Consider the following 19088-nt stretch of genomic DNA (forward strand, 5'->3'; position numbering starts at 1 on the left):
AACTCGTGAGTCACGACAGACTCATTCACATTACTTTGCTGGGTTCAATTAGGTCAAACCTGCATATAAATCAGAAATTTACTTTCAATTCCCTCACACAGTAAACAAATGTTCTAAAATTCACCTCAGAGCAACTATGCTGGACATGCATTTACATTCAAATTTAGCATTCATTTGATGTTTTGGTTTTTGAAAGGGGGGAGAGAATTTCAATTTCCTTATGTATTATCTGAGTATAAAAAAAGTGCAGGTATGTTCATCTGAATAATATAGTTTATTCATCTTCATACTTATTTTCTTAGATCCATCCATCACTCATCAGAGAGCATAGGCCACCGGTGACTCCTTTCTCCCGCTCTCTCTTTCCCTAATCAACTCTGCACGTAGGCAGCAGCTCAATTTGCTCTCTCCAAGACATCCATCCGCGTAGTCTCGTGGCGCTGTGGCAGCTCCTATCTCTGTCGTCTAATGACTTCCTAGATGGATCGTCAATGACCATTACAATTAAGCAATCAAGAGGACAGGGCACCATGAGGAGACAAACTATTTTGCAGTGAATGAGGGCAGAGCAAACAGTATTCAAGTCAGCCAAAGAGAGAGATAGTGAGCAATACAGTTCCACGTGGTACTGTCTTTGAAACTCATATGTTGGTCCCAACCTGTTGAAAAATGAAACCGTTGGGCCTATATATGAATCATCTCCAACCGATGGATAGTCCTACAGTCCTTACCACAACTATTTGAAAATAAGAAACACAGCTGAAATCATAAGACCAGCATCCGTTGAACTTCACAAGCCTACCAATCAGATTTGTGTAATGTCGCCTATCAAAGAATAGGACCATGGAACGTTTGGGGACGCTGAATGGATCATGGTGTTCTTTTTTCGGATGACAGCTAGGCGCCATTGGCTCCATTTTAACATCCTGATCATTATCATCATCAGTGGTATGACTATGGGGATACACGAGAATGTGATATAAGACGTCGAGACCCCACCTACGTTTCTGAAGCTGATTGGACTCGCGCAGATACACAGCTATGATTTAATAAACAGAATAGTGGACACATCACTCTGTCCTCGCGGATCTCGTCGCTGCACTGCAGGAGCTATCCGAATCATCGTTTCGCTCTCACCACCAAGCATCCGCACCCGGGCGCGCGCACGGTCTTCTCCAACTGTCTCTAACATAATATTCATAGTCGAATATTACCACGTCGGAAAACAGGTAAATATATATATATTTTTTTTATAGATCTATACCGTATTTGGTTTGTTATAGAGCCTATTTCAAGTTATTCCGAATGTATTTGTCCATCAATTGGATGGCGGGAGTTTTGCAGGGACATTTGGAGACGCAACGAATCAACTTTGTCTGCAAGCTGAACAACAAAAACATTTCGGACTTTTTCTATAGGCCTATAGCCTACATGATAGCGTAATTGTTGTAGCCTATTCGGAAAACATATCTACAAATCAAATGACTGTCAAGGTTTAGTAATATAGCCTTTCATTTCACAATAAATGGAAAACATTCCGTGCGCATTACGCACAATTTAAAACCAGTTTATCACTACATTTTAGAAGAGAAACGAATGTTTAGGCCTGCTGTTGCAGTCTTCTAGTCTATTATTCATTGTGTATTTTCAATGTCAAGTCCGTTTCATACTTGGTGCGCGTTTGCTGGTTTCCGCTGAGCTCTAATGAAGCATTTTGCAGCTTGTAAGTTATTTATTCTAATGCGTCAAAAAAAATGTATCTCTAAATGTTGATATTATTGTCAACCCAACATCACAGCTTGTCTAGGCTACAGGTGGTGTTAATAAGAAGATGAAAAACGGATTGTTGCTGGTGGCTCTGTTCCTCGTCATGAAACTCCGCTCAAGCCAGTCCAGCTGCGAGGAGCCTGCTGCTGGGGCGCTCAGATCAACTGCTGACTCAGAGGTAAGGAAGTTTCTCATCCAACCGTATCTATTTAACCCTCATATGGTAACGTACATTTGTATTTTATTTTATTTATCTAGGTATATAATGGTTTAAAACATAACTGTGAATTCAAAGCAAATGACTGTAGGGGTCGGATCAAATTATCATCCCGATTATTATTTTTTGGGGGGGACTGATTTCATGTCTACGAATGAGAGAAAACGATGCTTATTAATGGCATATCATCGTTGTCTTTACAGGATACTCCAGGTCTTGAAAACCTCAAGCGGACCATTCTGAAGAGATATAACGACCTAGATTATGACAGCTTTGTTGGGCTGATGGGTAGAAGGGGCGCTGGTAAGCTTCAGCTCTGTCTCTGCGTCTTACCATCAATCAATCAAAGTTAAGACCCTCAGCAGACAACAGTTGTCTCGGTGCTTGACTTGGACTGTTATAGGTTCCTGTACTCATTTTGGGTTCCGGTACTGTTTATATTTAAGTGCAGGAGCGCCACTATACTTTTGAGCTAATATTCTGTAAGAGGAACAGGAGATCAAGCAGTAGATAATTGGAGGTGCAGGTACTCAGCTCCGGTGAGCTCCTGCCCAATTCATGCACTGAGTCATCTTTGATGATGTATAGAGGGGGTTATACTGATACTGTGTCACTGAGACTTCTCTGTTTTGACTAAATTAGCAATGTGTCCTAGTCTTTATTTACTCAAACATGTTCAATGTTGAAGCAGGAGTTCACTGCAGGGAAATTACAGTATTCACACCACTAATTTACTTTTTTATTGAATAAACAATTTTTATTGGGTTTTATGCATTTTTTACAATTGACTTGCTTTTTCACAGATATTTATGAAGTACCTCCCTCTCCACATAAAAGTAAGGAATAACCATTGATTTACTGTTTGTTTTACACATCAATAGGAATGTTATTAGCTTTTAACAGAACAATCATGACCAATGTAACTTAATATACTGCGAACAGCGGCATTTGATAATGATTTAACCGTGTTTGTCACAGGAGAGATGGATGATGTCTTTGTTGGGCTTATGGGCAGAAGAAACTTGGAACAAGGTGAGTGCGGGTGGGTGGGCGGGCGGGCATGAGAATCTAATCTAATGGTCCTCTGCAGCTGGGTTTGTGTGGCTCAGTTGATAAGAGTGTGGTACTAGCAATAAACACCAAGGTCATGGGCTCATTCATACAGGGATCATATTTTAAAGTTGCTTTGGATAAAAGCATACATTACCTGCAGTCAAATGACCAAAACGCCCTCCAGTGGCCTCATGCGTGGAATGTTATTCATATTTTTCATCATTAGTACACTTTTTTTTTTTACGCTGAAAATCAGGTGTTTCTATGTCAAGCGGTTTTGTTATAATTCAGTCTTCTGTGATGTATATGAAGAGTAATATTGCGATGCAAACTAATAATGTAATACATTTCAACTCTATATCTGACATGGTACAGGTGTCTTTTCTTAAGCCAATCGCCATGTGTGTGAGGTGTATACTTTTGTTTCAAAGTAGATGTGTTTAAGACTAGCAAAAAAAAACACTCAGTGTGACCCTGATTTAGTCCACTGCACTAAAGGGTTAATTCATCTATACCTCCATAATAATCCAATGTGCAGTGGAGATAATGCTTTTTTCCCCCCCCAGCTCAGTGACCCAGTGTGTGTTCTCTCTAACAGGCAACATGCGTCCTTTGACAAAGGAGGCATACCCTGAGACAAGAAGAGGAGGCTTATTCTTTAATAAGTGCAGACTGAGGTGTGTGCGTGTGAGGCATTTGCTCTCCCATATCATTTAGTAGACTCCATGCATTTTATGCTACGCAGGTTTCCACATATGCCTTTAAATACAGTACATGTGTCAGCATTAGCTCATCTCTCTACGCAGTACGCTCTTAGATAAAAGGTGGTGTCTCCAACTTTAAAGGGTTCTTCGGGCTGTCCCCATAGGAGAACCATTTGAAGAACTGTTTTTGGTTCCAGGTAGAACCCTTTTGGGTTCAACATAGAACCCTTTCTACAGAAGGTTCTACATGGAACCCAAAAGGGTTCTCCTATGGGGAGAGCAGAAGAACCCTTTTGGAACCCTATTTTTCTCAGAGTGTAGAATACATTGAATAAAAATAAGTTATCAAGTGCTTTATATTTTCTCACGTTCTGCGTTGCATTAAACAATACTAGAAACTTTACTGATGATAAATGTCTAACTAAAAATCCACTGTTACTTTTTTGATCCAGGTTTCGGCGTGGGCTGTAGACAAGACATTCATCCAGACCCATCCCTAACATCCAGCCAAGGCAAAACCCCTTTTCAGAAGATTGGAGTTATTATTATACAATACAGAAAAGAAACAACTATTTATTTTACAAAACAAAGTATTTGCGAAAACATCTATGGAATTTAAACTGACCAAAATCAACCTGCTACTGTAACATGTGCCCGATGGGTTGTCATAGTAACTAATAGCTATAATGTATTACCTGAAAGAAATCAGTAACAGTCCCATCTGATAAGAACTATTTCTTTACCATATGTTTGTGATTCAAATTAAAGAAATAATCAAATGTGGCAACAATACTGACAATTCATTGAAAAATATTTGGTTACAACATTTTAAATCTACCATCATAGCAACGAGAATTCAAAGTGCCGGAATATGTAACCCAAAATGAACATTAAGTAGTACTGTACAAAAAAATACTTTAGTACTGTAGTTATAGTAAGTATAATCTACCCCACTTTAAGGCCATTCAACTGCTTAGCAGATAATCTAGAATAAATGGGAAAAACATATGGCCATTACATTTGACATGAAATACACTCACACTTAGCTACACCACAGAGCAATGTAATACCAATCAAAAATGTGCTCTATCAGCTTGACCTGATGCCGAAAACCTCCGATTCTGCCGAAAACCTCGACAACGTTAAGAAACAACCATTGTTCAGTGCACGCATATAAAGGTCCCTTCATATTTCTCTAAAAGTGCAATACCAATATAGAATTGAATAGTTATGGACAGTCAATTAGGGAATGGAATACAGGAGCACTGTTAGTTGTGGAAATGATGATTTTCCAAATCAACATCTAAGACACAGAAATTCTTGATATCATGCTATAGGAAATGTCCAGGTCAGAATGTTTTTATGCAGCGTGGGCCTCATGAAGTAAATGCTCTAGAAGTTTATACAGATGCATGGTCACTAACGGCATACTATTGGAATTCAAACAGAATATCAGATAAAACAACAACAGATATTGATAAAAAACAGTTAACCCATTCAGGTAAAAAGTTGTACAGTATATGGATGAATAAAATCCCCCACAACCAATTAAACCTGGACTGTGGTGGAACTGGTGCACAACGTTGGAAATATCGAACCTGTTCCTGGCATGACCATTTCACAAGTCCTGTTCCCAATCACACACAACACACTCCCGATACCACCTTAAAAAAACACATTCAAACGCTTCAAACCTGTTCCTGGCATGACCATTTCACAAGTCCTGTTTCCAATCACACACAACAACACACTCCCGATACCACCTTAAAAAACCACATTCAAACACTTCAAATCAAACCGTCCCAAATGACACCAAGTGGAAGTTAGGCGTCGACCCAAAGAGAATCACTGCTGTCTCTCCTGTGTGACTGCAGTCCTGTTATTGTCCATGGGGATTTGACTTTCCCTCGCAGCCCCTTTATATGACACTGCCTCCATTTTGGACTGGTCTCCACCACCAACAACAATAACACCAGCTGGTATTGTCCCTCTACCAGCTGCCCCCACAGTGGCCATTTCCGGCTGGGCCAGCCGCTCCACCAGGCCCTGGGGTAGTGGAGGTCTGTAGCGGTATCTGTAGCCGTAGGCACGGAGGTGGTAGGTCCAGTACTCCAGCGTGTACATCAGCTCTGCGTCCACATAGTGGAAGGATACTGCCAGGTCTGAGCAGCACTGGGGACCCTGGAGGAAAATAGCAAACTGAGCACTATAAAACTTGCTATATGGCCTTCCACTGTATCTTTTGACAGAATCCCACCCTTAAAACACACACCTGTGACATATGCACACGCGTACACACGCACACACACACAGCAATACAGCTCGGAACACACACGCTTACTCCTCTGTAGCATACATCAGATCGCTTAAACAGCTGTTTAAAATGGACTATTGGAGTGTTCACTGTCTATTTCACATTCCTGCAAGTATATTTGACTGGGGGAAAACCTAATAACACATTTCTGACAGTCATTGTTAAGCAGAGGAGACACTGGCTATGTTTCCTCCACAAAGACACCTGAATGGCTTGTTTACCCCCAGGTGTATTGTCATGTGCCTCGGTGGTCCCTGTCTGATAGACTCATAATAAACGTGTCTCATTTGCATTGCAAAGCACAATGAATTAGCACAAATACATGAAAGAAAATGGGAAATGTTCCTACTGTGGACAGTGCATTGTCTCCACTGCAATCATCCACTTTAGCAATCATCCACTTTAATGTAATTCCTTTCTTTCTATGAAGGCTTTAGAAGGACAGACATCTAACGTTGTCATTTTCACAGTGATATATCCTTCACATAACATGTAGCCTATATTCAGGCTGCTCATCGAAAATAAATGTCTATATTCCATATATTGTACCTAGTTTCAGAGAGGGATTGTGCAAGACAGTGATGCCCTGGTCAAAAAAATGCCCTACCTACACTTTAATAGACAAAAAAACCTTGAGCCGCAAATATACAATTGGTGCACAATAGTGTACAGATGGCCATTAATTGAATTAAAGGATTATAAGAGGAAACAAGTTCGAGCTCTTGGAAAACTGTCTTCCTGACCCAGTTTGACCCTCAATTCAATGGTAATCCATTATCTGGGTTCATCTTAAACAGTCTTACATGAATAAGATAGGTACTACAGAGAGAGACTGGAAAGGAAGAAAGAGAGAGAGAGAGAGAGAGAGACTAAGAGCAAGGTGAGCTCTGGCTTGTATCTTAAAAATCAGTGGAACTGAAAGCCAACAAAAGTAACGACAACAAGAGAAGGAGAAAGAGAGAGAGAGCTCAGTGGTGACTGACCTCCACGATGGGGTAGTAGCAGTAGTTCCAGTACCAGAAGCTCTTGGAGAACTTCCCAGTCAGGTGGTGTTCCGGCACGAATGGATGAAACGTCTCCCGCTGCCATGTATCCCTGGAGTCCATGGCCAGAACCCCCATCTTCTCCAGACACTGTCCCAGAGCCAAGTCCTCCACAGAGGTGGTATGGGTACACACCTTGGTCTTGAACCCCTCCACGAACCTCCTGAGGGCCTCCTTACTCAACACATACCCCGCTCCGCCACTCATGTACCCCTGCTTGGCGTAGGGCTTGAAGCGCTTGCCGAAGTAGAGGGGCTCCTCGGGCGTGTGATTGGACAGGACCCAGCGGAGGTTGTCCACCACTACGAAGGTGTCGTCGTCCGCCTTGAGGAACCAGTCGGCTTCGTTCCCATGATGCTCCAGGGCATAGTGGAAGGCCCGGATGGTCTTCCAGTAGAGCTGGTCGCGGCCCTCCCCTGTCCCCAGCCCTACGGTGGGGAAGTCTGGCGAAGAAGAAGAATGCTTTATTGTCCATTTTCCTACTGTTTTTTGCTTTCTAATGCAACCTCCCCCAGAGTCAGTCAGGCACAAAGCACAGAGTCAGCCATTGTGCATCACAGCAGTTAGGGTCATGGGCCTTACTCAAGGGAAACAAGGCACGAGATAGCATCTATATAGGATCCTTTTGACCAGATGTTTCCCGTTGGTTATGGGATTCAAACCGGCCCGCCTCAATACCCTTCTAGGCTACCTGGCTGGGTACCCACCTGGGTCGTCGACAGAGCTCATGAAGACCACCACGTTGCAGTGGCGGCTCCAGGTGGCCTTGACATGGCGGGCCTTGGTCTGCAGGTTACTGGGGCCTGTCATCACCCAGCACAGGATGCGCACCTTTCGGTACAACTCATCTGCCACGCGACTGTCCTCACCTGAAAATCATAGCCACACAACTTTTAAGCTGAAATCCTTAAAGCGGCAATCAGCAGTAGAAACCATAACAAAGCTTTGTCCCCCACCCGTTTCGGTAAAAAAAAAAACTAAGGGTAAAGCTTAGCTAATTCATTAGACAGAGCTATGGATGCCGAGGAAGATCCATGATATAAAAATGATCGTTTTAACCATGTTTTGAGGCTATATAATGTTTTTTTACATTTACTTTGTTTACAAACATTGGTGTAAAACAAGCTTATGTTTCGTGTTCTGATGGGTTACGACAGTGTTGAACTAAGCTCATAAGGCATTTACAAGATATATTCTACAAGAATCAATGGGTACACATCATATCATTTCTAAGTCCAACAATGAATGTAGCAACTGCTGCTTGCCCATCTAATTGGTAGAACCTCCATGATATTACAACAAACACAGTTTTTTTCCCCAACTGACATCACGAGCAATAGAAGAGCAGAATATGTACTGCAATTAGTTTTTACCAAGCTGCCGGAGGCTCCACAAGTTGGTTTCACCAACAAAACAATAACAAAGGCACTGGGGACGAACAGTGCTGCAGTGTCCCCTTATACAGGAATAGAGTAACACTGTATATTAGTCATATTTACATGGCTAGATGTATGTTTTGGAACTAGTCTATTTTTTCATAATTTAGTGTTTTAATAATTTTGGCAGCCAAGAGGTTCATTTTCGATATTAAAGTACAAAACGTTCACAACGCACTTCTTTCAAACTTCCACACAGATTTACGAGATCTTCAGAGGCACTCCATTTCCTTTCACTGGGATGGGCCTTATTGGGCCTGTGTACCTGTGTGGTGCGGGACGTTGAGATTGATGAGGGCTGCTCTCTCCACACTGGCCTGCCTCTCCTCTGCCACCGCTGCTACTGAGCTGCCCTGGACCCCTCCCAGCACAGGGAGCTCCATGCTCCTCTCAAACCATAGCTGTGTGTTCACATTATAAATATGGTGTGGTACAAGTACAAACAAGTTTACTGACTGATAACACCAAGCATCAAACAGCAACACAGTCAACAGTAACGACAGATGTACTACGTAGGTGCACTAATGCAGGGAGAGAGTACCGTAATTACAGGTGTATACGGATATCTGAATAATAATTACAGAAGTATATTATTGTAATATTATATGGCTACCTGAATAGTTGATATAGGTGTTTAAGGCCACTAGATTATAGATGTGTAACACACCTGGCGCAGGAAGAGGTACAGGCTGAGGGTCCCCACTACGAAACCCAAGTAGAAGCAGAACCTGGAGGCACTCAGACCTTTCATGGTGGTATCCTCCTCTTCCCTCCTCTCCTCCTCCTCCTCCTCCTTCTCCTCTCTAGTACTTCCTGGTCCACTCCAATTACAGCATCTCTTCTGAGATTGGAACACAATGGGATTGAAAAGGCAGAAACATATGTCGACCATTTACTTCACCTATTGTTTTCGTCAGGCACAAAATATTCAGAATATAGCTGATACTAATCTCTATTTATCTTGCATGGAACATGATAGTTCTGTCCAACTGTCTGTATTATATACACACTGAAGGCCAAGTCAGGGGCCTTGTTCTATTTCGTTTTATTTTCCCAGGTAAGTTGACTAAGAACACATTCTCATTTACAGCAACGACCAGGGGAATAGTTACAGGGGAGAGGAGGAGGGATGAATGAATGAGACAATTGAAAGGTGGCCATGATGGTATGATGGCCAGATTGGGAATTTAACCAGGACACCGGGGTTAACACCCCTACTCTTACGATAAGTGCCATGGGATCTTTAGTGACCACAGAGAATCAGGACACCCATTTAATGTCCCATCCGAAAGGCAACTGTCACAGGGCAATGTCCCCAATCACTGGCATGGGGCTTCTTTTTTTTTTTAACCAGAGGATCTCTACGGATCAATATTTTTGGGGAACTCAGAGTTTCAACTTATTGTTGAGAGTTAGAATAGTAGAATGCACAAGGTGCAATTTCAATATTTGGTTGTGCATCAGCTAACCTTTTTGAGATTGGTAAATGAGTCTAGTGGAAGGCTATCTAAATTTGTAGTAATCATGGTCGAATTACCGACTGGGGGGCACCCATTCCTTTTACTAGTGACGCTTCATCTTAAAAACGGCAAACATTTCTCTTCACCCTATGACAAAATGTGTAGAATTGCAGAAAATTAGCTGTAAAACTAAAAATTATTTTCTCCGCCCCAGGGAGTGGAATGGAGTGGAATTGCATGATATGAGTTATAAAATAGCAAAATCAACTCTCTACCCCATTGCAAAATATGTAGATTTGCAGCCAAGTGCTTTAAAAACTGAAACGTTTTCTATACGCCACATGGCAAAATGTGTAGAAAATGTTTTGCTCGCAAGGTGTGGGAAACAAAATGTAGTTTAGGGCCCCTAAAATGGTAGAGCCAGCTCGGACTACATGTGTGTGGGTATGGATGTGTGTATGCAGACCCTTGAGCCAATGCAGCCTCCCATGATGAGTTCAGATTTTTTTGTGGCACCCACCCCCCATCTAAATTGCCAATCTCTGTCCTAGTGAGATAAATCTATCCTCTTGTTGTATAAATAACTTTTAGATGAGATTGAAACTACTACAATGGAACAGCAAACAGGAGTGGCTAATGTCTCTGAAACGTCTTTCTAAATGTCTTTCTGACATTCTGCTGTAGCTCAATGGACGACATTCTAACAAATTGGCCACTCCCGTTTGCTGTTTCACTCTAGTAGCATTGAGGTTATATTGAGGTGAGAGACCGCTAATCGTGGACGAGGAAGTTAATAATGTACACTAAGTAGGCCACGCATATCCCCTTAACAGACAGACTCTGCTGCCTGCCAGCCTTAAAATGACTGAAAAACACGTACAACACAATAATAACACAGAAGCTACGTTGTATACAGTTTAGAGCTATCGTCATTCAACCACTATCTTCTATCTATTATTGGTGGTGTGTGAGAGTTATAAGCAGAGTTTAGATTCATTGCAGGATTCCTAATTCTTCTGAATTGATATTCTTCAGAAATGAAACACAATTATATTCACAACATTGTCATATGACATTTTTACAACAGTAGCCGGTCTTGAATGGAGATTCACTGAGTCAACGTTACAGAGACCGTCAAGACAACATCACCGTGACGCTAATTACCGCTATGATTTTATCACCGTCAAAATCATTTGGATAAAGCAATAGCTTTCCATCAGACAAAGACATTGCATCTGTTTATCACCAGTTATGGTGTCCCGAAATATTATCATTACCTGCGTTTGTTGATCAGAGTCGCTTGTAACCAACGTGAGAAGGAAAACCTCTACGTTGAGTGCATCCTAGACTACAATGAATTCCAAAAGCCTATTGTTTTTCATACATTTCGAGACTAACCGACGGCATAGAACATCACACCATCAACAGAAAGAGTGGGTCAGACCTATATTTAAGTTTGTAAAGCCCCCCCCGTGTATTTAATCGCTCGGGAAATAAAAGACAACATGAGGAGGAACCCTACTGTAAAATCCACATTCTTCAGCATCACGGGGTAATCTCTGAGACCGCAGCATTTGATTTGTTGAAATTGTACTGCTTGTGGCCGGCCTCCTTGCGGTTGAGAGGATCAGCCTGTGCGAGACGCTACACAGAATTAAAAGGATGTTTGAAGCCTGGGTAAAGATCACTTGAAAAAAAAAGTGTAGGTTATTTCGCAATTCCAGATTATTTGTAGGTCAGTGAATCTGCGCATCACCTTGTTCAAACCAATACTCAGAACATTTACATAATCCATTGGATCATTTCTCAATGTTCACTTATTTTGGAGCTAGTCTGTATTAAAAATATATATGCAGCAATTAAACCACGAAATTATACCATTTATAAATGGTATAATTATGTGATATGATTGCGTTTGGCAACGCTGCTCCCTCCATCACCCCAAGATGAATTGTTTGACCACTGTAGTCTTGCTTAACTACACACTTCACTGCTTTGATTGATGCAGCTAAACCACAACTGTCTATCCTAAAATGAACATGCACTTGCAAAAGAAAATTCAAGGAACAAAAATATAAATGCAACATGTAAAGTGTTGGTCCCAGAAATAATCATTACAGACAAAAATGTTGTGCACAAATTTGTTTACATTCCTGTTAGTGATAATTTCTTATTTGCCAAGGTAATCCATTCACTTGACAGGTGTACATGTATATCAAGAAGTGGATTAAACAGCATGATCCTGACACAGGTGCACCTTGTGCTGGGGAAAATAAACGGTCACTCTAAAATGTGCAGTTTTGTCACACAACACAATGCCACAGGTGTCTCAAGTATTGAGGGAGCATGCAACTGGCATGCTGACTGCAGGAGTGTCCACCAGAGTTGATGACAGATAATTTAATGTTAATTTCTCTACCATAAGCCGCCTCCAACGTTGTTTGTCTGAGATCATTCTTCGGAGGTGAAATCGAAATAAGCATTTCTGCTCTAGGGTAGGAATTATGTTGAAATAAGGGCGGCTTTGTAGGCTAGCCTACTAATCTCAATCAAGTATTTAAAGGTCCAGTTGATCATTGTGCCTGCCCTGACCCTGAGCCTGCCTGCTGTTCTGTACCTTGTTACATCTCCCTGGATTACTTACCTCTGCCTGCCATGACCCTGAGCCTGCCTCCCGTTCCGTACCTTTCGGACTCTGCTCTGGATTACTGACCTCTGCCTACCATGACCCTGAGCCTGCCTGCCGTTAGGTACCTTTCGGACTCTGCTCTGGATTAGTGAACTCTGCCTGTTGTTTGCCTTGCCCCCCTGTTTTTGAGGTAAACTTTTGTTATGGTCTGCATCTGGGTCTTCTCCTGAGCCTTGACAACATCGTCATATTTAATCCAAGTTGCTATTTCCAACACACATCTCTGTTATTTCTGATTTTTAAAAATGCAGCATAGCAAATCGAGCGATCCAATACCAACATGTTTTCTTTAAAGATGCAAACGTAGGCCTATCTTTGCTAAAAATGTATTTGACTTATTTATTAAGAAGAATCCTAGAGTGTCAGCTATAGACTTACAAAAATCTCTGGAACATGCTAACATCTCTGTTGACGAGTCTACGATTTGTAAAACACTAAACAAGAATGGTGTTCATGGGAGGACACCACGGAAGAAGCGACTGCTTTCCCAAAACATTATTGCTGCACTTCTGAAGTTCGCAAAAGTGCACCTGGATGTTCCACAGTGCTTCCTGCAAAATTTTCTGTGGACAGATTAAACTAAAGTTGAGTTGTTTGGAAGGAACAGACAACACTATGTGTGGAGATAAAAAGGCACAGCACACCAACATCAAAACCTCATCCCAACTGTAAAGTATGGTGGAGGGAGCCTCATGGTTTGGGCTGCTTTGCTGCCTCAGGGCCTGGATAGCTTGCTATCATCGACGGAAAAATGAATTCCCAAGTTGATCAAGACATTTTGCAGGAGAATGTTAAGCTATCTGTCCACCAATTGAAGCTCAACAGAAGTTGGGTGATGCAGCAGGACTACGACCCAAAACACAGAAGTAAATCAACAACAGAATGGCTTCAACAGAAGAAAATACGACTTCTAGAGTGGCCCAGTCAGAGTCCTGACCTCAACACGATTTTAACACCAGACATCCTAAGAATATTGCAGAACTGAAACAGTTTTGTAAAGATTAATGGTCCAAAATTCCTCCTGACCGTTGTGCAGGTCCAATCTGCAACTACAGAAAACATTTGGTTGAGGTTATTGCTGCTAAAGGTGACCAGTTATTAAATCCAAGGGTTCACATACTTTTTCCACCCTACACTGTGAATGTTTACATGGTGTGTTCAATAAAGACATTAAAATGTATAATTGTTTGTGTGTTATTAGTTTAAGCAGACTGTGTTTGTCTATTTTTGTGACTTAGATGAAGATCAGATCAAATTTTATGATCAATTTATGCAGAAATACAGGTAATTCCAAAGGGTTCACAAACCTTTTCTTGCCACTGTATATGTGTATAAATGGTTTGAATAGACTATATGGACAGTATATATTGGATGAGCCTTGACTAGAATACAGTATATGCATATAAAATGGGTAAAACAATATGTAAACAGCAGTCTCAAAGGTGCAAGGTAGAGTGCTGGGTGGTAGCCGGCTAGTGACAGTGTCTAAGATGCAGGGCAGGGTACCGGGCGGAGGCTGGCTAGTGATGGCTGTTCAACAGTCTGATTGCCTGGAGATGAACAGATTCTATCAGTCTCCTGATCCCAGATTTAATGTACCTGTACTGTCTCCAACTTCTAGATGGTTGCGGGGTGAAAAGGTTATGGCTTGGGTGGCTGAGGTCCTTGATGATCTTCTTGGCATTCCTATGGCACTGGGTGCTGTAGATGTCCTGGAGGAAAGGCAGTGTGCCCCTAAGGATGCATTGGGTTGATTGCACCACCCTCTGGAGAGCCCTGTGGTTGCGGGTGATGCAGTTGCTGTACCAGGTGGCATTACAGCCTGACAGAATGCTCTCGGTGGTACATCTGTAGAAGGTTGTGACGATCTTGGGGGCCAAGCTGAATTTCTTAGTCTCCCCTGCAAACATAATGAGTAGTTAGGACATCCCCGGGATATCACAAAATGGTCACTTAAAGTCGTCAGGCCAGCATCTCAGAGTCGCCTCTTCACTGTTGACGTTGAGACTGGTGTTGCGCGGGTACTATTTAATGAAGCTGCCAGTTGAGGACTTGTGAGGCGTCTGTTTCTCAAAAAACATTGTTATGATTCTGAACGTTCAGATAGCTAGCAACAATAACAAGAAGCTGCCTTGTGGGGAATCGTAGGTGGCTTGTTTTTGTTTTTTTTGGGGGGGGGGGGGTAGATCAGCTTTAATATTGCAGATAGATTGTAGCTTCCATCAATGTAGTTTTCTGCATCATTTTTGCATCAATCGCTCATATTTTGTTTTGTAAATAGATACAGCACCAGTCAAAAGTTTGGACACACCTACTCATTCAAGGGTTTTTCTTTTTTTAACTATTTTCTACATTGTAGAATAATAGTGAAGACATCAAAATGATGTAATAACATATGGAATCATGTAGTAACCAAAAAAGTGTTAAACAAATCAAATATATTTTATATTTGAGATTCTTCACAGTAGCCACCCGTTTGCCTTGATTACAGCTTTGCACACTCATTGCATTCTCTCAAACAGCTTCACTTGGAATGCTTTTCCAACAGGCTTGAAGGAGTTCCCACATGTGCTGCTTTTCCTTCAATCTGCAGTCCAACTCATCCCAAACCATCTCAATTGGGTTGAGGTCGGGTGATTGTGGAGGGCAAGTCATCTGATGCAGCACTCCATCACTCTCCTTCTTGGTCAAATAGCCATTACACAGCCTGGAGGTGTATTGGGTCATTGTCCTGTTGAAAAAAAAATGATAGTCCCACTAAGCGCAAACCAGATGGGATGACGTACCGCTGCAGAATGCTGTGGTAGCCATGCTAGTTAAGTAAGTGTGCCTTGAATTCCAGGAAAGCACCCCCACACCATCACACCTCCTCCTCCATGCTTCACGGTTGGAATCATACATGCGGAGATCATCTGTTCACCCACTCTGCATCTCACAAAGACACGGAGGTTGGAAACAAAAATCTCAAATTTGGACTCATCAGACAAAAAGACAGATTTCCACCGGTCTAATGTCCATTGCTCATGTTTCTTTGCCCAAGCAAGTCTCTTCTTATTATTGGTGTCCTTTAGTAGTGGTTTCTTCGCAGCAATTCGACCACGAAGGCCTGATTCACGCAGTCTCCTCTGAACAGTTGATGTTGAGATGTGTTTGTTACTTGAACTCCGTAATGCATTTATTTGGGCTGCAATTTCTGAGGCTGGTAACTCTAATGAACTTATCCTCTGCAGCAGAGGTAACTCTGGGTCTTCCTTTCCTGTGGCAGTCCTCATAAGCTGCCTCCAACGTTGTTTTAAAGAATTTGGCAGTTCGTCCAACCAGCTTCACAACCGCAGATCACCTGTAACCACGCCAGCCCAGGACCTCCACATCCGGCTTTTTCACCAGCGGGATGGTCTTAGACCAGCCACCTGGACAGCTGATGAAACTGCGTATATAGACGGCTACAAATAATATAGACGAGAACCCTCGTTGTAGATAGTGTGGTCTACAACTTATCATGAGGTACTCTACCTCAAGACTTCTTTAACATTAGACATCGCACACCAGCATTTATTGACAAATAGACCCACAACCCCCACCCCTCGTCTTACCAGACGTCACTACACTGTCCTGGCAGATACACAGAAAAACCAGCCAACTCTATATTATCCATGTTGTCGTTCAACCACGACTTGGTCAAACATAAGATATTTTTTAAAATTATGTACCGTTGGTAGGATAGTCTCGACCATAGATCATCGAGTTTGTTTTCCAGTTATTGTACGTTAGCCAATAATACCAATGGCAATGGCAATTTACTCACTTGCCTATGAATCCTAACAAGACATCCCAACCTTCTCCCGCGGTATCTCCAGCTTTTCTTCAAGCAAATGACAGGGTCTTGGACCTGTTCTCCGGAAAGCAGTATATCCTTTGTGTCGGACTCATTAAAGAAAACATCTTTGTCCAGTTCGAGGTGAGTAATCGCTCTTTTTGGTCATAAGAGACAGTAGCAGCAACTGTATGTACATAATAAGATACACACAATGCGAAAAAAATAAACAAAATAGCCCAGTTGGTTAGGAGCCCGTAAGACGGCAGCCATCCCGTCAGGCGCCATTATTGATCGCGTGGGTGTCAATCTCATTCGATGGAGGGCCTAGTGTCTGTGGGTTTTGGTTTTTCCTTTCACAGTCTGCCCTCTGTGGAAATAGTTTGACACGAGTTTTTAATCCTACTGAAACTGTCTCGACCTCTCCCCCTGCCCAGGGTGGTTGCCAAATAGATATTATTTGTGCTTGTTGAAGGAAATTGGCTGAAGCATTTTAAAAAAACATTTTGGCCTGTAGCAGGTGTAGGCAACTAGATTCAACTGCGAGACGATTTTTGTCTGAGATATTTTAAAATAACAATAATTTCATACCTTGATTACATTGAGACACAATCACATCTCTTTTGTCATTTGAAGGAATACTTGGTGACTTGGGTTTTGTTCCAACTTAAGTGACTTGTGTTTTGTCTGTTTTTGACAACTTGCCAGTTGTGGTTTTGTTTTCCACTGTGACATAGAAAGCAGGTTCGCTCTCAACTAATAGAGACAGTCACTGCACCTTTGAAATGGAAATCATCTGGATATCTTGGCGTTTTGAACTGGTTATACAAATCAAGAGTAGCGCTTGGTAAATCAGGTCAACGTTCAATGATGTGTACACAGACACCCTAAACTAAATGATTTTCCATTGTGAACTCTGAACTCTGGTCATTGAACATTTTCAGCAATAAAACAAGTAATTCATTTTGTCATTCATTTGGATTTGTATGATTTACTCGAATCCACTTGCTGTGATCACAATGTATTTGCTGACAGGCAATGTATTGTGCTTGGCGATTTCAATTCAAATGTGCAGTTACTACCCAGGAAAAGTGCACTTTTGCCCTGTATACCTTTAATCAGTTATTTGGCCTGAAACAACTGATTGCTAAGCCAATCACAGTGTGTATTGACAGTAAATCAACTTTGATTTTTGATTATTGTATAAGACCAAGAAAAAAATATGTCAGTCAGGAGATATTTGTTTTAGTGATGGTAACCTACTGTACTCGTAAGAAAAAGATTTTAAAAAACACCAGGTAATACCTACTGTATGTGAAGATACGGTTTATGAAACAATACTCAAAGGAACGTTTTTTAGAAGTCCTTGGTCATTTTGATTGGTCTGATGTATTCAATTGTGACGATGTTGATCAAGCTTGGTATCCTTTTAAAGAGATGTTGCGTTCTGACCTTGACTCTCTGGCCCCAATGAAACAAATTTGAATCAAACAGAGGTCAGGGAAATATTAGACCTAATTAGGATAATGGATCGCACCTGTCTGAATTCAGAAGGACAAATCTACAACAAGATTATGATGGTTATATATTAAATGTATAATCTAGGCAAGACGCAAGATGGATAAGGGCAAATCCCAGTATTACATAGACACTGTAAATGACAACTTACATCAGCTCTGTGTGGAAAACTTTAAAGGATATTGGCTCAAAAACTGCTCATAAGGTAAAATACTGTGGTATTGTCCTGGATATGGATGATTTTTTATTCTATGACGAAGCAAAGATTGCAGTCATTTTAACACATTATTTACCACTAACTGTAGCCTCATTCCTGGTAATAAAGTTACTGACCTGCTCTGGAATCTAAGGCCAGTCCTTTATTGAAAACGTTTGCCATAGCAAAAATATCAGAAATGCGTTGTTTGAGCTTTGTATGTTAACGTAAGACGAAGTTTCCAATCTATTATGCTCAATGAGCACAAACAAAGTAACTGGTTTTGATAACCTTCCTGCAAGATTCATTAAGGATAGTGCCTGTGTCACTGCTAAAATAATAACGCACATTGTAAACCTTTCTATTAGTAGTGGTAAATTCCCCAATCATCTCAAGACAGCCTGGGTTGTTCCTCTCGAGAAGAGTAGCAAAACAGATGTGGGTAACTACAGGCCTGTGTTGATCCTCAGCACCTTATCTAAAGTTGTTGAGAGATTAGTTCTCAATCAACTTGAGGTTTACCTTCTCGAGCACAAACTACTTTAGGGACTTCAATCTGGTTTTAGAACAGCTCATTCAACTGATACTTGCCTTATTGACCTTTTTGATCATATCAAGCAATAATTTGACAAGGGGAACTATACAGTCAAGTTGGACTTGCAGAAAGCGTTTGACACTGTGGAATATGACATTCTTCCGATGAAACGGAAATGCGTGGGTCTAAGTGATGAGGCCGTAAATTGGTTTTGGGCTAACCTCACCAACAGAACACAAGTATGTAATGTTGGTGATGCTTGGTCAGAGGCCAAAGACATATCCTGTGGAGTACTGCAGGGATCAATCTTAGGGCCATTCTTATTCCTTATCTAAGTCAATG

At 41.5% G+C, this 19088-nt stretch overlaps 2 protein-coding genes across 4 annotated transcripts; one reads left to right on the top strand and one right to left on the bottom strand.

Moving 5' to 3' along the window:
* The first annotated feature begins 107 nt into the window (after nt 1-107).
* Nucleotides 108-4520, top strand: tac3a (tachykinin precursor 3a). 2 transcript variants are annotated; one of them, XM_036946873.1, is made up of 7 exons: nt 108-1229; nt 1808-1945; nt 2188-2287; nt 2788-2820; nt 2963-3016; nt 3636-3714; nt 4194-4520. In XM_036946873.1, exons 2-7 carry the CDS (start codon nt 1832-1834, stop codon nt 4210-4212), a joined length of 399 nt encoding a protein of 132 aa, XP_036802768.1. In that variant the 5' UTR covers nt 108-1229; nt 1808-1831; the 3' UTR covers nt 4213-4520. The 2 variants fall into 2 exon arrangements, with proteins under 2 accessions (XP_036802768.1, XP_021421533.1); XM_021565858.2 differs by having other exon boundaries at nt 115-1229; nt 1799-1945.
* LOC110491958 (glycoprotein-N-acetylgalactosamine 3-beta-galactosyltransferase 1-B) lies at nt 4297-11603 on the bottom strand. Of its 2 annotated transcripts, XR_002468933.2 has the most exons (7): nt 11272-11603; nt 9202-9375; nt 8800-8935; nt 7806-7967; nt 7039-7541; nt 5436-5922; nt 4297-5339 (listed from the first exon to the last, which is right to left on the bottom strand). XR_002468933.2 is itself a non-coding variant. In XM_021565856.2 (6 exons), exons 2-6 carry the CDS (start codon nt 9283-9285, stop codon nt 5587-5589), a joined length of 1221 nt encoding a protein of 406 aa, XP_021421531.2. In that variant the 5' UTR covers nt 9286-9375; nt 11272-11603; the 3' UTR covers nt 4297-5586. The 2 variants fall into 2 exon arrangements, 1 of the variants encoding a protein (XP_021421531.2); XM_021565856.2 differs by having other exon boundaries at nt 4297-5922.
* Between the last annotated feature and the right edge of the window lie 7485 nt (nt 11604-19088).

This window comes from Oncorhynchus mykiss, chromosome 16 (assembly GCF_013265735.2).
Source record: "Oncorhynchus mykiss isolate Arlee chromosome 16, USDA_OmykA_1.1, whole genome shotgun sequence".
Lineage (NCBI taxonomy): Eukaryota > Metazoa > Chordata > Actinopteri > Salmoniformes > Salmonidae > Oncorhynchus > Oncorhynchus mykiss.

Bases quoted from the DNA above. Each gene is read 5' to 3' on its own strand.
- tac3a (XM_036946873.1), top strand. From the start codon at position 1,832: ATGAAAAACGGATTGTTGCTGGTGGCTCTGTTCCTCGTCATGAAACTC. The intron at 2,288-2,787 runs GTAAGCTTCAGC...GCTTTTTCACAG, and splicing joins GATGGGTAGAAGGGGCGCTG to ATATTTATGAAGTACCTCCC. The intron at 2,821-2,962 runs GTAAGGAATAAC...TGTTTGTCACAG, and splicing joins ACCTCCCTCTCCACATAAAA to GAGAGATGGATGATGTCTTT.
- LOC110491958 (XM_021565856.2), bottom strand. From the start codon at position 9,285: ATGAAAGGTCTGAGTGCCTCCAGGTTCTGCTTCTACTTGGGTTTCGTA. The intron at 7,968-8,799 runs GTACACAGGCCC...TATGATTTTCAG, and splicing joins CAACGTCCCGCACCACACAG to GTGAGGACAGTCGCGTGGCA. The intron at 5,923-7,038 runs GTCAGTCACCAC...ATTTTCCTCCAG, and splicing joins GCTACTACCCCATCGTGGAG to GGTCCCCAGTGCTGCTCAGA.